Raw genomic sequence first — 22,824 nt, 5'->3', positions numbered from 1 at the left:
GAACGCGAGGCAAACCTCTAAGCATAGGCGGTATTATATCACAGTTTGTTCGTGTGGCCAAACATGACATCTCTTCAAAATGCGCCAGAAAGAGAGATCGATCACGCTTAGGAAGCGGCTGTGTAGGTGGTGTCTGCATGGTCGTAAAAACAAGTGATTGTGACGGCCCAAAACACAATTGTCTCGCATAGCGTAACACCTCGCGGTGGGCACAAGGATTGTGCCTACAACGCCATGCAGCTGCCGCCAGAGACGAGGTGGCAATCAAACGCTGGAAGCGTTCACGTAATTCATGTTGCCAAGCTCGCATCAAGGGAGACGGCGCTTCAGCGCGCAATGCGATGCGTAACTTCGCTGCAGTATCAGCCAGCTCCTCAGAAACGCGACGACGAAGGGAACGCCCTTCAACTGAGCTGTGCAGGCGCCACTGCGTTTTAAGCGCGTCCCAGTCAAATAAATCAGACGCAGCGAGTGACACGCGTATTGCACGGGACAGATTTGAGCGAGAGCGCGCGTCCTGGAGGACGCGAACATCAAGACGCCATGGTTTCTCCGAAAAAGAAAATGAAATTTTTAGTTCTAATAGAATCGGACGATGGTCAGAGATGTACACAGGCGAAGGTGGGATGGGCGGAACACGTAAGTCGGAGACAAACGTCTCTAAAGCATGTGGAATATAAGCCCGGTCGAGTCTGCTGGAGGAGTGCCCGCGGTGCCATGTCCAAACAAAAGTATTCCCGTGTATGACATTATGCGCATACAGCAATGAAAAATGCTGGACAAGGCGTCGCAGCTCACGTGAATTCCAAGCAGACCGACCCCAGCCAGGACCTTGTATATCGCATCGCGTATTTAGCACACAGTTAAAGTCTCCAATAAGAATTACACCGTCTAGGAAAAAAACATCCAAATTTCGAAAAAAATCATGAGACTGCCCGGTTTGTGCAGGCGCATACACACATAGTATCCTCATTCGAAAGGAAAAGTAAGTACAATCTAGAGCAATAATTCTACTGACGCCGTCGTAAACAACGTTGTGACCTCTCAATAAAGCCCGATTAAATATAATGATGCCTACTCTCGTAAAACGAGTTGTAGCGAAAAAAATAGCAATCTAAGTTAAACTTTTGTTTAAAAGCCCTAACGTCGGATAGTGAACAGAAATTAGTTTCCTGCAGGCATAAAACATCACAATTTGTAGCACGGGCTACACTAATCACCTCGGCCTGCTTTACCGGACAGCGAAAACCTTTTACGTTGAAGGAAATAGTATTCAATGTGGTAGTCATCGTAAACAATAAAGACAAATTTGGTTACTAGACTCCCAGTTCTGACAGACGCGGGAGCGGGTGCCCCGCAAGCAGCTCAATCACTTCTTATGTCCAGGCGACCCACCGGAAGCGCGGGGCTTCCGGGGCCGCATCGAAGTCCGCAGGGGACTTCTGTCTCTGCTGGGGGCCTCAGAGTCGCTGCTGGATATTCGGTGGCTCTTGGTGCCGATGCTCTTGAGTGAAGATGGCACAAATTCGTCAAAACTGCCCCGACTGATCTCGCTTGGAGTGCTGTCGGTGTCTATCTGCAGGGCCGTGTCGCTCCTAGTACTGCTCGCGTCCTCGTTGATGGAAACCTCGTCACCTTGGGGCAAAGTCTCTTCAATGATAGGAGAACTAACAGACGACTGGGCAGCCATGGGGTGAGCAACAGATATCACGTGAGCATCTGTGACGCGCTCGCCGAGTGGCGCCTCCTCTGGTAAGGGCTCGAACTGTGGTTCTGTGGGAACCACCACTGGTCGCGGGCCGCTAGATGGATCATCCGCACCTTGAGGGGCTGCCTGGTCGGGGCTGGCTGGAGACGCTGTGGGCATTTGGTGTGGCGTCTGGAGTGGCATTGTGATGCACCCAACTTCGTCCTGGCCAACATCTGGGCCTAGCGTCAATGATACGACGTCCTTATTCTTGCCTGATTGAAGTGGCGGGTAATTATTGGAGGCCACCTCAGAATACGACGGCCTCATGGTGCAGGCGACGGTGGCATGCGGGTCACCATAACAGCGACACGGCAGCGAGCAGCCCTTCCCGTCGTGGCCGTAAACGCCACACCTTCCACAAAATGGAGCTGTGCAATTCATGCGGAAGTGCGCGCTGTCTCCACATCGATGGCACACTCGCTGGATCCCTTTATAGTCACAGGTCACTCGATGGCCAGCGACCTTGAGGTAGTTGGGCACCGGCGACGATGTCTTCATTTCCATCCGGATGAATCGCGTCCCAGTGGTCACGGTTGGACGCGATCCCATGAGTCCTCTGCTGATGTGCAGCACTTTCCCATAGGGAGACAATGCTTGCGCGAGGACCTCGCTGGGGACGCGGCACGGCAGGAACATAACGGTGACTTGAGTGACTTGGGGTCCCAAGGGTACGACAGCAACGCGCTCTCCTCATCTGATGAGGTGGGACGCGTCGGCGATTTGAGCCAGAGCGGCCTCACTGTTAACGGTGACTTGGTAATTCCGGCCTCCAAAGTGCTGTACACAGTAGACCTCTTCGATTCCTACTATTGAAGACGTCGCGTCAGCGACGTCTTAGGGACTAGTCCCCTCGGGGACGACTACGTCGAAGGCTAGCGCCTTCTTCGGGGGCTGGCTTGCCATTACGGGCGTCCGCCAGCCCAGGGACGCCCTGAGACGCTAACGACTAAAACGAGGGAACACGAGCACAGGGTGAAGCTCCTTATAGCGGCACCCGTTCGTCCCGCGTCCCGTCGTAGTATGCCCCCGTTTAGAAAAAGTTTATTCTCTCATGGGACGCAACAAACCTAAGAGACAAGCGTCAGTATAACAGGCACAATAACAAACAAAAGACCAAGCACAACATACATTACACATTTAAACAAAAGTGTCCAAGTCCGTAGGATGTCCATAGTTCATTGTACTAATAACTGTACATACACTACATAAATGCACTAATCACAGTATGGACAATGTACATGAAGATATATGTACAGAATTTACAAGACTTGGTGAAGATGTTAGAAAATATGTACAACAGGTATCAATATTCATAAAAGTTACATAACTTACAGCGTTAGAATAAAGTGCATATATAAGAGAGCTCACACCCATATGGGACATACACAAACACATAAAAATAGTAAACACATACTGATTACATGCACCAATCAGACATTGACAGGTGACCTGGCTATAGGAACCAGGCCAGGTGGAAGACTAATCGAACGCGTCTATCAACTACGGACAGAAAGCGGCACGACCATTGTCGCAGAAATTCTTCCTCTCCAAGAAAGAACAATTCCTCCGACAGAAACGATAAGAGTTCAGAGTAGAGGCGTTCCAGAATCGGAAAAAGAGCACGACGATGATGACCTGCCGCCACAGCTTCGCACCTATTACGCCATAAACAAAAAGCTCCCGCAGCTATTAGAAGGCGTGCAAAGCGACTACGCGAGCAGCGACCAGATGTTACAAAGCGATTAACACCTAGGCCACGAAAACTAGTGTTGACCGACTTCCGAAACACCTTTGCAATGACACATTGCTGCAGCATATGCTGGTTAGACTCCTGTAACGGGCAGTTAGGACAAGTGGAAGATGGGACCATGCCCCACCTCTCCAGTCTGTCCCGTGTTGGGAGTACTCTCCATCCAAGATGCCACATAAAGTCACGGAGGTGACCAGGCAAAAACGATGCCGTTATCGCGCTGCAAGAGACATGTTTCGATCGTGCTAGACGGGCTGGAGGAACCAGAGGAAGCAGAAGAGCCACCGTTGTATCTACAATGCGGCTTTCAAGAATGTCCACATCGGGACAAACCTGCTGCGCGTGTCGATAAAATGCTACTGCCGTTGAGTAAAATGCAGGCACGTGAAGTGTTTGCGGTGCAGAATTAAGCCGTGCATCTGGTAGTAAATAGCGTAACTTGGTGCCCAAGAAATAGCAGGCAAGATCACGCGCGGGGTACTGATCACCATGCAACAACCGAAGTAAGAATCGAAGAGCAAGTAGCCGGCAGCGAACAGAGACGGATGGGAATGCGAATCCACCGCAGTTTCTCGGTTGCCCAAGAGCTGCTCGGCAAACCAGCTCTGTTCCACCCGACCAGAAAAAAGAGCCAATGAGGGATTTCAATGACCTGGTGAATCGTAATGGGGGCTGTAAGACATGAGATATATACCATGCACGGCAGCAAAACACCGTCTGTGCTAAATACCTTCTTTAGAGCATCGGTAAATCATACTCTTGTGCTTCCCGGACGTGTCGTTTTACATATTCGACTACTGAATTTCACAAGGAGGCTGATATGCCGTAGCAAGTATAATCAAGCCCCAGAATGCGAATAGAGTCACTTTTTTGAAGACCGAAAAGGAACTTAGACATGCGTCTGGGGAACCAATGAATAAATATCGAAATTTAGAAAAATTTAACGCAGCACCTGAAATCATTCCATACGTAGTAAAAAGTCGTAGGCTACAAGATAAACTGTCCTCATTCTTCAAATACAACGTGATGTCATCGGCAAATTCTGTCACTGTCACAGTACCACTCCCTGGAAGAGGAAGGCCTCTAACGTAAGGATCAGCCATTAGCGATCGAAGGAATTGTTCGAGGCTGAGTACAAAAAGTGCAGGGGATAAAGGACACCCCTGGCGAACACCACGGGTAACCGGAAATGGCGCACTCTCTAAACCATCAAGAAACAACGTGCTGCGCATATTTCGGTATGCGTTTCTGAGAAGCTCAACGAAGTTTTGTGAGAAGCCAAACGCTGCCATTACGCTAAATATAAAGCTATGTTCGAGGCGATCGAATGCCTTTTCCTGGTCAAGTGAAACCAAGAGTCCCCGAGCTGATCTTGTTAACGTGTACGCAACTATATCGCACGTAACAAAGGAGAGACTGTGGATTTCTCTTCCAGGAATAAAGCACGCCTGATGATGACCTATTAAGGAGGGCATCAGGCTTCTCAAACGCCGAGTGATAACTGCCGCGAAAGTTTTATAATCAACGTTGAGGAGCGTTATTGGTCGCCACTACTCTGGGCGAACTGACGATGGGTCATGTTTAGGTATTAAAACAATTCGACCATCGCGAAAGCTATCAGTAAAATCAAAGTTCTCGAAACAGCGGCAAATAACAGAGGTGAAAAGAGCACCAATGTCGTCCCAAAACGTTAAATAAAACTCAAATGCAACCCATCCGGCCCAGGGGCCGAGCCACGCTTCATGGAAGACAGTGCCTCTTTCACTTCGTCAGCTGACGGACTTGTGCACAGTTTTTCAGCTACTTCAGATGAAATTTGAGAAGCCTACTTAACATTGCGGCTGTCTCGGTGGTACCGCGATGTGATGACATTGTCGTACGAGCCATGTTGGCAAAGTGAGCTAGGAAAATTGATTGATCACATGTCGGCGGCAACGCATTGTGTAAGAATCTAGCAGCCGGAGTTCCTAGTCGACTCGACGGGTTGAGAAGCGAGCTTTTCGCAAAGCGTAGAACCTCAGGGTGAGCACAAGGATTACATCTGCAATGCCAAGCAGCCGCCGTTAATGACGAAGCTTCAATGAGGCCCCCATCAGTTGTCCCCATCAGTTTTATGGCTGTCACTCCACTAGAAACATTTCAAATATAGTAGTTTACCGCGAATATCCGCGTTTGTGTCTCTGGTTTTACATCAGAAACCTCAGCTTCTTGGTGAATTTTTTCGGAGATTCTGATGTTCTTGTTCAGCCAAGGAAATTGTTTTGGGCCGCTACAACGAACCTTTAATATATAATCTACATATATTGTAAGCCAGAGGCGAATCACGTGATTTGCCCAAATTTTGTGGCGCATTCCCGTTCGTGATGTACCGTCACGACGGCGACATGACGCGCTGACAAGCCAAGACCCTAAAATGCTTCGCCCCTAATATGCGGCCAACCTACTAGACTCAAGAAAGTGAGAAGTTGAGGGTGAACTAAGAAATTACATAAGCGCTCAGGCTGTTCCATCAATTCGCCGAGGCAGCTTATTTCACTGTGAAAATGTAGAGCTCTCATTTGACTCTGCCCTGAAAATTTCTGTTACGGCTATTTGGCCCTGCTCCGCATTATAGAACTAATGTTTAAGTAATGAATCAATAAACAGATATATATAGTAATCAGATATAATAATAATAATAATAATAATAATAATAATAATAATAATAATAATAATAATAATAATAATAATAATAATAATAATAATAATAATAATAATAATAATAATAATAATAATAATAATAATATAACTTATATTACATAAGTTATTTCAAACACTAATTTGCTTCGATCGAACAGCTTAAGTACAGATTTTTCCATATTTTGTTTTAGACTGCCGTGATCATGGGCATCCCGTATTGTGAGAATTAATTTCTTGCAATGAGCAAAAGAAAATCGGGCCTTCAAGTATTAGCTGCGTATACCTCATTAAGTTTGCCAAGTGTTGCTTACTTTATGCAATTACAACTAAGGCTGTACGAACTATATGACTATACCCCCACAGAGAGCTAACGCTGCAATTTTAATTATTGCCTCTGTTTTATAGCCAACTAATTGTCATAACATTTATGTCTGTCGCATCTATGAATACATTTTCTCTTTCTTCATTTCAGAATATGCGTGTAATTGGCATCAGCTCGAGGGAACAGGTTGAACGGTTGGCCCGCGCAATGAGGGTAAGCTGCTCCTCTACATTAACAGGGATAAACCTCCAAATAGTACAAACAATGTGGGACGCGCATCAAATTCATCACTAGTGCCAATTGTCGCACGGTTGACAATGGGAGCGCCCCCCCTAGCGCACACTTTCTATGCGCCCGTAAGCTGGCTTTCTTGCCAAATGTTTTTCACGTGGAACATCTCGCTCCCAGATTTATTTTTAAATGCGAAGCATTTCTTAGCGAACTTCGGTGACTTTGAGCGTATCTATCTATCTATCTATCTATCTATCTATCTATCTATCTATCTATCTATCTATCTATCTATCTATCTATCTATCTATCTATCTATCTATCTATCTATCTATCTATCTATCTATCTATCTATCTATCTATCTATCTATCTATCTATCTATCTATCTATCTATCTATCTATCTATCTATCTATCTATCTATCTATCCGTCTGTCTGTCTGTCTGTCTGTCTGTCTGTCTGTCTGTCTGTCTGTCTGTCTGTCTGTCTGTCTGTCTGTCTGTCTGTCTGTCTAGCCGCCTAAGGGTTTTAGCTCTCCTGGCCGTTTCGATAACGGTATCGATACCAAACTTGGTATGGCATAACATGACTGTATGAAGAACATATTCGATTATAGTCATAACATGAAAATCATGACTTGCCTTGAATGTCATGATTTACATATCATGCTCCTGCAGCTCTTATGGTAGCTTCCTTTACATGACATGTTGCAAAGGTATGACATGATTGCATGGCGAACCCAAGTGACAGTCCCTAACATGATGATCACGACATGCGTGTCATGTAACATCATTACGTGCCACACTCATGACGCGCTCGCGGCTGTTTCGCTACTGTCACATATACCAAATTTGGTATTACAGTAGGTGAATGGATGACGAAGGTATGTGACTGGTGTAAACATGATAGTCATGAGATGCCATGTCATGTAACAACATGGCTACGTGCCGTGCCCATGGTGCACTGGCGGGAGTTCCGCTAGCTTCTCTTATGGCAAATTTGATATAACGCGACGTGAATGAATGCCGAAGGTATTATACTGGTGCAAACATAATAAACATAATGTGCGTGTCATGTAACAACGTGATTACATGCCACAGTCAAGGCGCCAATACATTTCAACGTGACGCGGTGTGCGTGCTAACCGGCGTTAATTTCGTTGGGTCACGCCGGCGTTGCCATGCCAGGCGCCAGTCCTGCCATATGCTCGCAGGCGCAAGCCGCGCAGCGTTGCTTTGACGTATGCGCGTTACAGCGCGTCCGGCGTCCCGCCGTCACGAAAAGAGGGAGACGCAGTGTTGTCTGGGTAATGCATCAGCGCGAAATTCAGCATGTCGCATTTCGCGTGGGTTGCCATCGGGCAGCGCCGAGGGACACTGGTCCCACCTGGCGTTAGACTATAGAGTGCTCCCGTTTTGCTAACGTAGCGTCGCTGTGCCCAGCGTGCGTGCGCTTCAACGCTACATTGGAGTGTATTGGGTTTTTCGTGATGCGTTTGCGGCCGTTTCGCTGGCTCCAAATATGCCGAATTGAGTTTTACTTGACGTCAATGGATGACGAAAAATATGACTGGTGCAAACATAATACTGAGACGCGTGTCATGCAAGAGCATGACAACATACCACGGTGATAGCGTGCTCACAGCCGTTTCGCTAGCTCCACATATACTTAATTTTGTATCACGTGACGTGAATGGACGACAAAGGTAAATGACACATTCAAACATGATAATCATTACACGGAAGCCATGTACAGCCTTATTTACCTCCACCTCGCAACGTCGTGCTGATTTTGAAGTGACATATAGACCTTTCTCATTCTGGCTTCCCATATTACCGATTCCCACTGTACGGGGATCTACCAGTTTTTTTTTTCTCGCTCTAAACGCGTTCATCACACTTCAGCGGCGGTGCGCCGGTACACCAAAACATACTAGAGGAACATCACACCACATTTTAGGGTTCCGTGAGCACAAGTTCACTTGTGAGAATGGAACAAATGGTTCGTATCAGTTTGTAGAATAATCTATTCGGGTAGAAAATATAGCTGCTCGCGCGTGCGCGGTAAGTATTTTACAAGCTGTCGACTTAGGAAAGACCAATTAGGTGGGTCAACTTAAGCTGACCACCAAGCACTAAACTCTGTATTAAGCGTGTTGTCTGCTGGGTGTGCCGCTTTTGTCTGCTTTTCCCCAAAAGAGACAAGTACGGAAAAAAAATTTGTTTCCTTGTAAAATATTAAAAACAACTCGGGAGTGCACTCACTAACAGGGCACCAATTTTTGCAAATCAATATGAATTGTGGTCACGTTTACGTTCCAAAACCACGCTACGATCATGGTAGACGCCGTAGAGGAGCACTCCGGAAATGGCGACCATGCGATGTTCTTTGACGAGCCCTGACATTGCACGGTACCCGGGTCTCCACCATCTTGCCTCCGCCCTAAATACGACCGTATCTGTCGGGATCAAACGCACGAACTGCGAGTCAGCAGCCGACTAATAGAGCACCGCGGCAGGGCCTTGTTACTTCCAGTAACGAATCAGCTCTCCTATAGGGTATTTTCCTTGTTCGCCTCGGTGTTAAAGTGATCACGGTAACCGGCTGCTGGTTCGTAGTTCGCGGGTTGCATCCCGGCAGATACGGTCGCAATTTAAATGGAAGCGAAATGTCTGAGGCATGTCCCTGGGATATCCGGAGCCGGAGCCTTCGACTATGGTGCGCCTCAAGAAAATATCCTCTCGAAAGAACATTTCCCTTATTACCTTGTTGCACGAAGTTTATGTATACAGCGGTGTTTCAACCTCTTGGAATTATGCGTTTGTGGAAGTTAGATTCCCATTTGCGCCCCCCCCCCCCCATTTCTAATGTAATGCCTCTCTAAGGTACGTCAATAAATAAATAGATAAATGAATAAATTTGCTGTAAGCTTTCCAAGTGTAATGTTCTAACGCGTTCTTTACAAAATACTGCATGCTTTTGACAGGCGTGCATCGTGCAAAAGGCCAGCCAACACTGAAACCCAGGGCGAAGAGATCAAAGGAAGGTACGATGGTCCTTTCGTTATTCTTTTTTTAGTGCAAGTTTTACTGATGTGTTCACTTTTCAACATTTAGGGGCCGTTAGTGGAGGTCTACAGGGTGGCTTTCAGCTCTCCCATAGTAGAGTACTAATTACTCTAAATTGTTAATCCCCTTTTCTAAACCAACGTTTATATATTTTAGCGGGACGGCTCAGTGCTCTCCCATTGTTGAGTACGAAGTACTCGAAATCGTTGAACATTTTTTTTGTAAACAAACATTGATATCTAAAGTATTCGGCTGGTAAAACCATTTCATCTTTAAAATAAGGTACTGTCAATTTTATGGCCAATACCATGCGGTGGGTGGCGCTAGTACTTTAAAAAACAACCAGCAAACCAACGATGGTCTTTGCCACAGCGTGGTGCAGAAAACAAAATTCCTTACCGCAGAAGTCGATCACTAGTTGTAAGCTTCATTTGCATTAGTTGGAACCATTTCCGGGGCATGCAGTGCATGTCTGTTACTCAAAAAAAATACTCATCCGCTCTTGTTCAGCGATGTAGTTTATCTATACTGAGCAGAATAATAAAGTAGCACGTGAGACTCCCCCCCCCCCCCCGTCCTCTTCGAAGAAGAAAAATATAAGGCCACTTGACCCTAATGGCGGCAAGGCTGATCCAGCGCCATTTTTGGGGGGGGGGGGGGGGAGGGCGTGTCACTGAAAGTAACACTAGAGGGGGGTCCTAACGTTTTTGATTTTATTAGCACGAAATCATCTTCATAGCACAAATACTGGTAATGTGCGTGTGCTCACAGTGGTCTAGTCAATCGTTATAATTGGTAATAGGAGGTAGATGACAAGCACTGAAGACAGGGGGGTGGTTGCTGAGGCAGGCTTTGGAGGGACAACCGATCGCCCCTAGCGCCCCCCCCCCTCTTCTGGATCTGCCACTGGCGTGCAGCTGGACTGGCTTCTTTGTTTCTCTTGAGTATTCTCTGTCTTTTTTATCTGACAGTTTTTCTGCGTCTATTTCTATCTTTATTCCAATTCTTTCATTTTCTCTCTCTCTCTTTATTTCTCACTTGCTTCCTCTCCTAATTTCTATTTTTCTACGTATAGTTTGGTCTGTGTTACACCAAACGGCGACAGCAGCCCAAATCCCTTAAGTCCTCCGTACTTAAGAGACAGACTTAGCTGCGCGTCTGCAGCAGTCGTACGGACGCAGCCTTCCATAGTGAATGGCTGCCAGGCTGCGTCCGCGCAACTAAATCTGCCTAATATCATCGTCAGGGCGCTCGAAGAACGAGAGGAAGAAGACTTCTCCTTGGCGCGAGTGCACGCCCAGTACGCTTCACTTTACTATGCTGTATGCGGTTTTGACAGCGTTACGCCAAGCTTGCACGACAGCATACGCCAGCCCAGGCCGTAGGATTGCACCCGGGGGTAGGGGAGCAGGACGGCGATGGGGGGCGGTGCAAAGTTAGGGCCATGCATTCTCGTGATAGGGAAGAAACGCTGCGACGATTGGCGCCGATTGCTTCAACAGGCTCGTGGCTGAGGGAGCTCGCTGTGTGTTGCGTGACAGACCGGCGCCGCCGCTTGATGGCGTCGTTGAGTTGATCGCGTCAGGTGGGTTCGACGGCTGGCCTTGACACAGATTGCCTTTGCAGAGGCATGGACGTTCGGTGTGGACTCGCAGGTGTAACAGGACCATGCGGAAAGGCGTCACAGTTCTGTGTCCTGACGTGATCAAGAGCTGCATACGCTTGATGGCGACAGTTGCACCCAGTTTTTGAAACTCTCTCAAACCGAAACAGAAACTGATTGATAATGAGGGGTCTGTAATTTATTATCTGTCGCATGCTGCAGCAAATGATGTGTCGTGTGTCGTGTCATAACTAACAGGCCTCCGGCAACGCAATACAGCAGAAAAACGCGAGGCCAAAATTTTTGTGTCAGTACATCTTTAACACATCGCATTTTCTTTTTCAAGTTCGGGTGATTCTCATGCTGTATTTCGTACACAAAGCTATGTTGCAGCAGTTGACAACAATTTCCCATTTCAGGGGTCACTGCATCGGCAGATTCGAAACGGAGGCACTTGCGACGGGGAGGCTTGGTAACGTCGGTGACACCAGAAGGAATAAAGGAATTGTGAAAACAAATCTATTTTGGTGGGATACTTTGTTTGCGCTCCAATGCCGAATCATATTTCTACATAAATAGACCCATGTGCAACAACTTCAGAGAGCGATGGTCACTAGAAACGGGACATGACATATGCTTCTATTACAGCTGTTCGCATCAACGAGGGAGTGACGTAAAGTAGTCATATACAGCTGTTGCAGGCTGGTAACAGTGCAGAGATATCACTCGGCAATATGGCTGTCGATTAACATTGCCACGAGCACTTCTCAGGAAGCAACACATGCTGCTGCAATTCCATTCTTGAAACCGAGCGAAAAGAACCCGGCAATGCAATTTTCAAGATCTGATGGCAGCGCCAGAACACATATCCTAACAAGTATAGACAAATCGGACATTTTAGTGCATATCTGCATATATATTAAAGGGGGGAGGGTGTGATGCATATAAACAATATGCCCGGGGTGACTATAGACACACCCAGTAGGGCGTTCGCTGAAAAAGTGCCCGAAAGGGAGACAGCGCGTCGATGTGTTCAGCGAGCGTGTCATTCCCTTGGTGTCCGCGGCCGATGCCTTCAATACTGAGGCCACTGATAAGAGCTCTAATACACCTTCTAGTCAATGACAGGTGCCTATTAGCCCCGGGAAGTGGGAGCAGCGCCGCCTGGCGGGAAAGCTTGCATGACGTCACGGCACGAACTTTACGAATCTTGCTGTGGGCGCGCGTATACATAACACGCGCTCGCTTCGAATGCTATTGCGCTACCTTGCAGCGTTCACTTTTTGCTTGTATCGCGCTTAAAATAAATGATAGAAGCAGCATCGATGACGTTTCTGGTAAAATATTGAGTAAAACAATGAAAAACTCAGAGATCCGAAAACTGCTTTGTTGTTTGCAGCATTGCCCTTTTTTTGCTCATTATTATAAGTGATTGTGTATGAAAGACAGATCCATCTACAGTCTTCTAGTGCATCCAAAAGCGGAATTCTGTCTAATGAGCTACACTATTTGCAGAGGCGGATATAACTTGCACGGTAAATCGTAATGCTGCGAGTAAACTGCAAACGTCCTAATTTCAATTGTAATGCTTCTATCGATACAAACGTTTAATCGCGTAGTCTATGCCAAGTTGTGGTGAAGTCAGACCCATTTAGCACGAATATTTTCTTAGAATTGATTTCGTGGAGTACTTGCATCGTGAAAACAACTAATGTCTCGCTGTCCTGCACCTTCATTTTCAAAGTGAATCCATACTTTCTGCAGCTTAGTTAACCTTTAACAGCAATAAATACGTTTACTTCGTACCTTAGTGACCTATACTACTCGAAATTGAGAAGAAATGACCACCGTATCGCTGAAGAGCGGGTACGCAGCGGGCTCGAAAAGAAGCGACATGCGTCGGCGGCGGAGCAGCCGAGTCATTGTCTTGACGTCACTTCGCCGTGACTGCAGCGATGCCAGTATTCCTTCTCGGGGCTAATAGCGCTTGTGTCTCTTGCATTGCTCTCTTTGTACTTTTCGTAAGAAGCTCCACGGTCAACAAAGCTTGTAAGTATATATGGTTTACCAACTAGCCTGAAGCAATACCTTGTTTGCCCTCTTCCCTCACCCTAATGGTCGCCGCTGCACGCGCCTTTGGATGCAGGTACAAGGGTTCGCAGTTTTCTAGCCACTATTTATAGTTCACATGTGTATATAAGGCCACTCCGTCTGCATAACGATCCGCACTTTCGGCAGTGTTTCTCACACGCTTTTCTCGTTGTTACTGTATATTGTCACGTGGTTATGACGTTGCTGAAAGCAGCAGTCAGTGTGCTACACACGAAACTCTTCATTTGGGCGAACATGTGCCCGGGAAACAAAAAACTCAAACGACAGCGATGCGCGCTGTACTTAAAAACTGGTGAGCAGAATGTCGGCCGTCACTAAACTGTGAAGTGGTGAAGCACGTCAGCATTTATGCATGTGCCATGGAAGATTCCTACGTTGCGGCCGCGTAAGTTCGTGAACATACTGCAATGTTCGCGTTGTTGGCGCAATTTCATCGGTTTGCAGTCCTTCGGGCGAGGGTGCGTTGAAATGTGCGGCCCACGTAGCCTTCAAGGTATTTCGGCTAAAAAGCACCAAGTTATAAAAAAATATACATGAGTGCTACGCGTCTCCAATCAGCGCAGTCTTGTTCAGAGCCATATAAAGCAGATCAGATTATTTTTTTCCGGTGTGTCAAGCTTGACAATGAACAAAATTTTTCTAATAAAGTTTTTTTAGTGACTCCAGAGAAATTTCTTCAGTACAACGTTTGTAGCGCTTAACGAGAGGTAAAACATTTCTAATCATTGGTAAGATAACTGGGCAGCTGAATTTCTTTCCAGCCATTGTTTAAAGTGCGCGGTACTGAAAAAAAAAAGAGTCTGTGATTACGGCGTAACATGCGGTGTTCTTACTGCCATGAAATGTTAGCTCAAGAAATTATCAGACTGGTCACACACGAAGATCACCAGAATAGGCAAATTGCGTTGGGGCAATCAAATAGCAAAGTTAATTATGCACTTTCTAGCGAAGTATGCATTCAACCGAATGAAGACTATCTTGGAGACAATGTTAAACGTAAGTACGTGCTTTCGTTCATAGTGCCACATAATTTTCCTGTGAAATATATTTAGTCAGCTTTAGGCTCCCCTTAGGATTGAAGTGGAATTTTAATAACTGAACAAAGTCTTTTAAACTAGGAAAGTTTGTCAAACATCCACTTCTTTTGGGCATCTTCGCAAAAGTCGTGCCGAATTTCGCAGGCTACCTTATTGATGCGTATTCACCGTAGAAACTCTACTACGCCCTCAACCAGACACTGGATGACGGAGAAGCTGGCCACAGTAGCGTCTTGATTATAGATAAAAGTTTATTCTGCCTCCTATCTAACGTGGAACAAGTTCTAACACGAAACGTTAAAGTAAGCGACTCACAAGAAGTGTTTTAGTACAACCGCTTGCCTTATGGAATAGCATCAGCACCTGCAATTTATTAGAGGAAAATGGCGGCAGTGCTCAAGGATATTCCAGGCACTCAGGTGTTCCTGGATGACATTTTGGTGGCTGAACGCCAGCATCAGTTTACCACCACCCTACGGAAGGTGTCGTCAGTCCTCCGTGACAATAGTATTAAACACAGGGAGGAGAAATGCATTTTTGGTCAAGAAGGAGTGAACTACCTGGGGCAGGGAATAGACAGCGAAGGTCTGCATCCCCGTGAAAAGAAAATGGAGGTCATCATGAAGGCACCTGAGCCACGCAGCGTCCAAGAACTTCGTTTACTTTTGGTCCTCATATCTTACTACCAGAGGTTCTTACCCAATATGTCAACTACGCTTTCTCCACTCCATAAATTTTTATAGGAAAGATTCAAAATAGAAATGGGGCCAAGAATAAATGTCTGCATTCAGGGTGATCAGGCAAGCACTGCAAAGTTCAAACCTACTGGTCCACTTTGACCCAAACAAGCAAGTCATCTTGGTATGTGACGCATCACCCGAAGGAGTGGGAGCAGTAGTTTCACACGTCATTTATTAGGCGGAAGGGCCCATTGCGTTTCGCTCAAGAACACCCACAAACGCAGAAAGATTCTACTCTCAGCTTGAACGGGAAGCCCTTGCACTTGTTTTTGCAGTCACGAAGTTCAGGGACTACCTGCGAGGTCACTCGTTTGTTCTGAAAACAAAGCTGAGCCATTGGTGGGGTTATATAAAGAAATCAAGACAGTACATGCAGTGGCAGCAGCCAGAATTCAGAGATAAGGTCTTTTTTTGGAGCGCGTCAGTACGTTATTAAATATAAAGCGGAACAGCCGAATAGAAATGCCGATGCCCTCAGGAGGCTTCCTGCAGAAGAAGCTGAAGACAAACTGTCAGAGTGAGCAAGTACTGTGAACAAGTCTTCTGGACAGCAGCCCACTGTCACGTCAGCAACTTGAAGAGCTGACCAAAAAGACCCTATGTTAATAGAAGTTTGTCACCAAATTGAACGAGGATAATCAAGGAAGGTTGAAGATAGCAAGTTGCAACCTTTCTTGCGGCTACGACAAGAACACACAGTGGGCAATAAACTCATCTTTCGCGGGAATCGTGTGGTGATTCCTCAGCAAGCAAGGAGGGCGTTTCTGCTAGACCTGCATGACACACATCCCGGAATCAGCTCTACAAAAGCTCTGGCAGGGACACTCTTGTAGTGTCCTAGCATAGGGTTGGAGGTGGAACAACTCTTGCCTGAATGCAGTGTTTGTCAACAAGCAGCAGCAATGCCTGTATCTAAGGAACCTTTGAACTGGCCAGCCACAATGCAGCCATGGACTCGCATTCATGTTCACTATGCAGGTCCAGTGGAAGTACAGATGATCCTGGTGATTGCGAACAGCCATTTCGAGTCGGCGGAAGCCATTCCAATTCTATCAGCTACGGCCATCGCGACAGTAGAACACTTACGAACTGTGTTCACGCGTTTGGCCTGCCTGTATGCCTAGTGGCGGACAATGGAATGTCATACACTGGAGTTGAATTCCAAGACTTTGCACGACAAAATGGCATATGTCACATTCGTACGGCACCTTACGAATCACAATAAATGGTTCGGCCGAAAGAGCTTTACGTTCCGTGAAATAAGGTTTGAAGAGCATGACCGGGGGAAGCCTAACCACAAGATTGTCCAGGTGGTTGCTGATTCACCGCAGAACACCATCGGGGAAAAGGACACGTTCACCTGAAGAACTAACTCTTTCGTTCACACCGACAACCAAGCTAGATTTCACCATAACGTTCACAGAAGTGCCATTGCCAGGAAAGACAAGTGGCTACCAGAACGGTGACCTAGTCCTCTGTAAAAACTTTGGTATTGGTGAACCGTCGCTACTGGAAGAGGTGGTTGAAGTGCAAGGAAATTGCCTCTTGGTACTGGGAACTCGAAGAGAGATTCTTAGACGCATCTGGATCAGATACGCCGGAGGCACACAACAAACCAACAAGTTCCAAGGCGGAATCAAATTAAGACCCACCAGAGGAATTTTTTACTGTGTGGCAGCGAGAAGAACCGGTGCCAAATGCTTCAGCTCCAGCAGAAGGGCTACCATAGCAGCACCCACCAGTTGTTTTAAAGCGACCGTAGCGCTCTCGCCGACCTCCAAATTGATTAGACCTTTAGGGAAAGTTTTTGTGCAAGTCTGGAGGTGTGGCGACTGGCGTCAACGTTGATGTGAATGGACATAATGCCCTGGCAACCCTGAGCATGGGGAGCGTACGCGTGCCTTCGTAAATGGTGTCTACCCGCGTATCCGCCATGCAAGCGGTTTTAAACAGTCATTAAAGGTTTGTTACAACGTAACAGCGGTGAATGCCACTATACTCGCCACAGGTCTACGGCAACCCTGAGCATGGGGAGCGTACGCGTGCCTTCGTAAATGGTCCGCGTATCCGCCATGCAAGCGGTTTTAAACAGTCATTAAAGGTTTGTTACAACGTAACAGCGGTGAATGCCACTATACTCGCCACAGGTCTACGGCAACCCTGAGCATGGGGAGCGTACGCGTGCCTTCGTAAATGGTCCGCGTATCCGCCATGCAAGCGGTTTTAAACAGTCATTAAAGGTTTGCTACAACGTAACAGCGATGAATGCCACTATACTCGCCACAGGTCCACTTAAAATTAATAAGGTGGCAGTTGGCCCAACGAATAGCCAACGACGTTACTGGAGCCCAAACGCTCTTCACTGCATGCTGTAGAGAACGTGAAACCGGGCTCGTACACGGGAAAATAACAAAAAGCACCTGTGGGTAAGCCGCATTCGCACGCGGTTTTCTGACGATGTTCAGAGAACGGAACTGCCTTCCCTGCTTGCCGGATTTCACGCTTGGCACTACCAGAGTCTACTCAGAGAAATCCCTCTCCAAAGATTGGATGCTTCGTCCCTGCCCATGTTTCGTGTTGGTAGAGCTGAAACACCACTCGAAATAGCGTTTTCAACGCGTTGGTATTATTATGGCTTATTTATAAATATAGAGCTTATGTTAAACAAGGTAGTTTCGGTTACTACTTTTTCTTGAAACCTAAAAAGTTACTACTCATGGGTAGTAACGGCAGGGGTAGTAACAGTTACTACATGCTGGTAGTAACAGGAAAGATAGTAACTGTTACCACCCTCACCATTACTAACTGCCCTTACTACCAGGGTTGTGAGATATGTGACAAACCATTACTACCACAAAGTTAGCAAGTACTATTCACCTTTTTAGAGGCGAAACTCCTTAAAGCGGCACCCGTTCGTCCCTCGTAGTACGTAACATGTCTTACGCTTTGACTTCCAAGGGGGTGTTGGTGGGAGATTTCTCCTGTGCGTTGTTGAACAATAAAAAAATCGCAGCGTTTGCGTTAACTAAAAGCCGAATTTTTCTGTTTCTCATTCCCCATTAGCAGCCATTGGCATGTACATTAAGCAGTATCTGACAAGAAAAGGATGCTACGTTATACTTGCTGGACGTAACCTCCTTTGTTTCAGAAAGGTTTAGCGAACGTTGGGCCGCAGTGCCATGAATACAGTGAACTAGTATATACCATGAACTCGAGGTGGTTAAAGGTGGGAAGTAGACATGAAGCGCCAGCCGTAAGGAAGTGTGCGTGTGCCACCTTTCGTTTAGTCCTTGGAATGTCTGCTGGATGGCGGTGCTTCTATATGCGGAATATATAATGAAAAGATGCGAGATTGTTGTACTTGGAGTGTTGACTAGATGGACGAATGGATACACAGACAGATGCATGAACGGACGCACGGATGGCTGCACGAACGGATGGACGCATGGGCGGGGGCAGGGTGGATGCATGGACGAGCGCATGGACGGACGCATGGATGGACGTGTGGACGCACGTACAGACGCAAGCACGGACGGGCGGGTGGAAGCATGGGTGGACGCATGGATGGACGCATGGACGAACGGAAGCAAGAACGAATACACGGATGGATGCTTCGCCCCACTCTCCATCATCCACCCCGTGGATATGCTGCCATTTTTTTCTAAGAGTGTACCGTAATCTAGTGAATACTCCAAGAAACTTGACATGGCTAGTTACTACTACTACATGAATCAGAGGATGTAGACCAACGCTTTAAGAATATTCGCCCCTAAAACAAGGAACGTTCATCGATGTAACTGCCTGCCGGCCGCGGTGGTCTAGTGGCTAAGGCACTCGGCTGCTTACCCGCAGGTTGTGGGACCAAATCCTGGCTCCGGCGGCTGCATTTCCGATGGAGGCGGAAATGTTGTAGGCGCGTGTGCTCAGATTTGGGTGCACGTTAAAGATCCCAAGGTAGTCGAAATTTCTGGAGCACTCCACTGCGGCGTCTCTCATAATCATATGGCGGTTTCTGGACGTTAAACCCCACATATCAATCAACCATGTAACTGCCATACGCAGTCGGCGTCCCAGAAGAACACGAGTGGGCTGCAAGAAACTAAGAAACGCGCATCGGCATGCCTGCTACACGCAGTGTGCGTCTACGCAAGAGGAGGAGGAGAAGGGGTAGAGGTTGAGGAAAGGAACGAACACAACCTCTCCAGCGCTAGTTTGTAATAAGGTCCCTAGACGAAACAATAGGGATCTTAGGAGCACTACTCAGCACCTGCAGGTGAATGGTGAGAGGGCATTAGGAGATGTGGAGAATAAAAAGAGAAATGACAACTATGGCCGAGGGCGCGGCCGGCGGCTTCGGTAGCCGGTTGTCTGGTCCAGGTTACCCAAGGTAGCTAAGAAACACCTTGAATACTGGTATGCGGTGCTGTGCGGGGAAGAAGAGGTCCCTCTGTGTAGCTGCCGCCAGACCCTGGCAGCGGAGTGTGGTGAACAAGACGGCTTGTGCGTGAAGCGCTGGGAAAACACACAACCGGTTTCTTCTGCCCCGCGCAGTGCACGCAGGGAACAAAGCTCCACCAGGTCATTGACTCCGGATCGCAGTCCTGGAGCAGCCAATGCGTAGACGCAGTAGAAGGGACCTCTTCCTTCTGGTGAAACCCTGGTCAGGTGGCCGGGTTGATGGTTCTATACTAGCTACACGATCGTCAAGATGGCAGCGTACTAGAAGCCTCCCAAATGTGAGCCTAGAGAAGTCTGAGACGACCACGACATGACACACATAGATGGTGGAGTGATGCGCTTCGTCTAGACGGGAAGGTACATACTGAAAAGGGTGTTTTAGCTCAACTATTTATTTATTTATTTATTTATTTATTTATTTATTTATTTAACAATACTGTAGGTCTTCTGCAGACCCATACTGGAAGCGGAACCAACTAACGTGAAACATGAGAAGGGGCGAAACATACATGTAGTGAGCACGGGTCTTTCACACGGCAAGATCTTTACTCTTTGCTGATTCAGAGAACTTTGTCATTATTTAATTTGCTTGCAAGTGATTAATAATTTTTCATTTTGCCAACCACATAAGCTCACTTCGTTCCCTTCAGTTATTTTTTCTAGAGGTATCTATTGTTGCGTTATGAAGATGCATGTTCCGCTCACAGGAAGAAGCGGGATCGGGTTGCATCAGCACGCGTGTTGTGACGTCCAGTTACACTGTCACCATAGAATAATGTAAAATGCCAAGAGAGGACACTTACCCTGGCCCCTCTGGCCGATTTGGGTTCGCAGCGCACCAAACAGGTGTGGTGAAACTTTGCAGCGTCAAATATGGCTGATCACAAAAAAAACTGCCTCGAAGGCCACTTTGTAGTGACTAGGATCATTATACAGCTCCCGAGACCATTTCTACGTGCGTGCTAATTTCTGAGGCCATTTTTTAGCGTGTCGTTTTCGTGCATCGATGAGTTTCGTGTAAGCAGCACCGCTAGATCAATAAGCACAGAATGCCAATGTGTGCATATGCACACAATTTAATTAAAACATGAGAATCAATAAAGGAGAGAAAACTTTTATTTTCAAGTGATTTTTTGGTAAGCACATGCCCACTTTGTTAATGTTTGATAAACGCAGGCACAAAGATGGTTTCATTGCACTGCGAGACACGAAAATACAGCTGCTATATCATGATTTTAAATTACACACAAGAAATAAACATATAGGCAAAATATAACAATAACTGCAGCATAATAAAATGGCAATTAACGCACACAACTACACATACAGTGCACAAGGCGACGCGGCAGTAGTCACCTCAGCACTTGACTCCAGCCTGAACTGAGAAAAATAAAAGAACAATGTTGGATACATTTTCCATCCCACCTTCGCGCTAATTTTCTCCTGGACACTTTACATCGCCCTTTCGCGAAAAAACAGCCACAAGAAGATACCAGCCAAGAAGATACCAGCAAAAACAAAGCGAGCTTCTGAAGTGTCATGCAAGCCGTTAACGAGGCAGGACTGTTTACTCAAAGTTACGTTCTAGCTTGAGCTAGCAAACATTTTTCTAGATTCACCGCTTGTCTGTTATTGCGCTCGTTGGCGCTTCAAGCTATATGTGAATGGCACAGACAACAATACTGAGCATAGTTTCACTTTTCACAAAATCTCACTCATTCAGCTGATTCTAATACATGTAGCAGCTCAACGAAAACCTAACAACGCAAGCGGCGACTCAATTTCTTGAGCCGAGAAAGAATTTCCTCACAAACGTGCTGCGAAGCATTCCTGACAGTTTATTTTTTTGTTTCGTGTGAAACAATCCACGAAAACATCACGCGAAGAGTACAAAAAGGATATTTGCCCCGAACAGCACAATGCCAGGAAGGTTAGATTAAGGCTTCAATGACAAATGCAATACGCACTTAACATAGTACCGATTCCCCGGGGATGCGTTCTACCGGTGAAGGGGATAACCGGGAAATTCTCACAACATATAACGAGCTCACTAAATATTTCTACCTGTCTAGAAGGATTTTCCCTCCATATCTCAAAAATCTAACCCGGCCCCAAGCACTTACATTAAGCCTTTTGCAGACGCGGATGTACCCTACTTTGAAAATGTTACATATCATGTACCCTGACCTATACCCAAGTAATCTTTGTCCACATTGTGGGTAAATAGCTTCATTAGAACACATGCTCTGGCAGTGCACCGAATTCGCTCATATATCGAACATCACCTCTGCCAGATGGGAGGCGGCAATCCGCAGCTCATCCTTGGCAGATCAGCTCTGGGCTGTTTACCAAGCCCGCGAGGCGGCTGAGGAGCTAGGCATCTCAGTCCCCACGTGGGAGCTGCCCGCAACACAGTGATCTGTGTTTTGGAGGACCAAATAAAGGTTTATCCAATCCAATCCAATAGTACCGATGGCATTCGTACCTACCAGCAACCAAGCTGAGAGGCAGCTGACACAAGCGAAGACCACGACGCACGCCAAGCACGTTATGGCATATCCCTGCCCGTACTTCTTCATTGCCGCAAATTCCCATGAAGACGGAGCGTGACAGCGTTGCCGTCGCGTCGGCGCCATGTGCACTCTTCTCGCGTCCGATTCATGCTTGATCTCAACCCGTAGTTATTGGACCGCACAATCGCGGGCCATAAAGACGAATTTGGGCCACTATCACTTACGCAAAAACACGTAGACCTATAATGCACTAGAAAAGGTACTGTAGTAAATAACTAGTATGCATGCTTCCTTGAAGCAATGAGGGATGTGCTGCCATCTTATGGCTGGGGTCGAGTGACCGCCCTTGTCATTTTATATGTTACTCTATGCTATCACTTTGACAGCATGTGTAAATAAGCAGCGTTAGGCCCGTGGCATGTTGCCAGCTTCGCGTCCGCGCTGTGAGGCATCACTATACAATCGAAACGAGGACAGCGCACCGCCGGTGACGGCAAACGCAACGCCATCTAAGCCATTTTTTGACTAATTTATTTGTATGACTTATTTATTTATTCACGTTGC

General features: G+C 46.8%; 1 protein-coding gene across 1 annotated transcript in view; it reads left to right on the top strand.

Annotated features, from left to right (window-relative positions):
- LOC142764881 (uncharacterized) overlaps positions 1-11,886 on the top strand; it is a 30,155-nt gene extending 18,269 nt beyond the window's left edge. Inside the window, exons 5-7 of the mRNA XM_075865425.1 lie at positions 6,652-6,714; positions 9,716-9,775; positions 11,820-11,886. Of these exons, the coding sequence (XP_075721540.1) occupies positions 6,652-6,714; positions 9,716-9,748 (96 nt within the window). The 3' untranslated portion in view covers positions 9,749-9,775; positions 11,820-11,886. The remainder of the gene's footprint in view (positions 1-6,651; positions 6,715-9,715; positions 9,776-11,819) is intronic.
- The last annotated feature ends 10,938 nt before the right edge of the window (positions 11,887-22,824 follow it).

Source organism: Rhipicephalus microplus, chromosome 6, assembly GCF_043290135.1.
Source record: "Rhipicephalus microplus isolate Deutch F79 chromosome 6, USDA_Rmic, whole genome shotgun sequence".
NCBI classification, from domain to species: Eukaryota; Metazoa; Arthropoda; class Arachnida; order Ixodida; family Ixodidae; genus Rhipicephalus; species Rhipicephalus microplus.
Note: the sequence above shows the minus strand (reverse complement) of the source record. Positions and strands in the feature narration are given on the sequence as shown.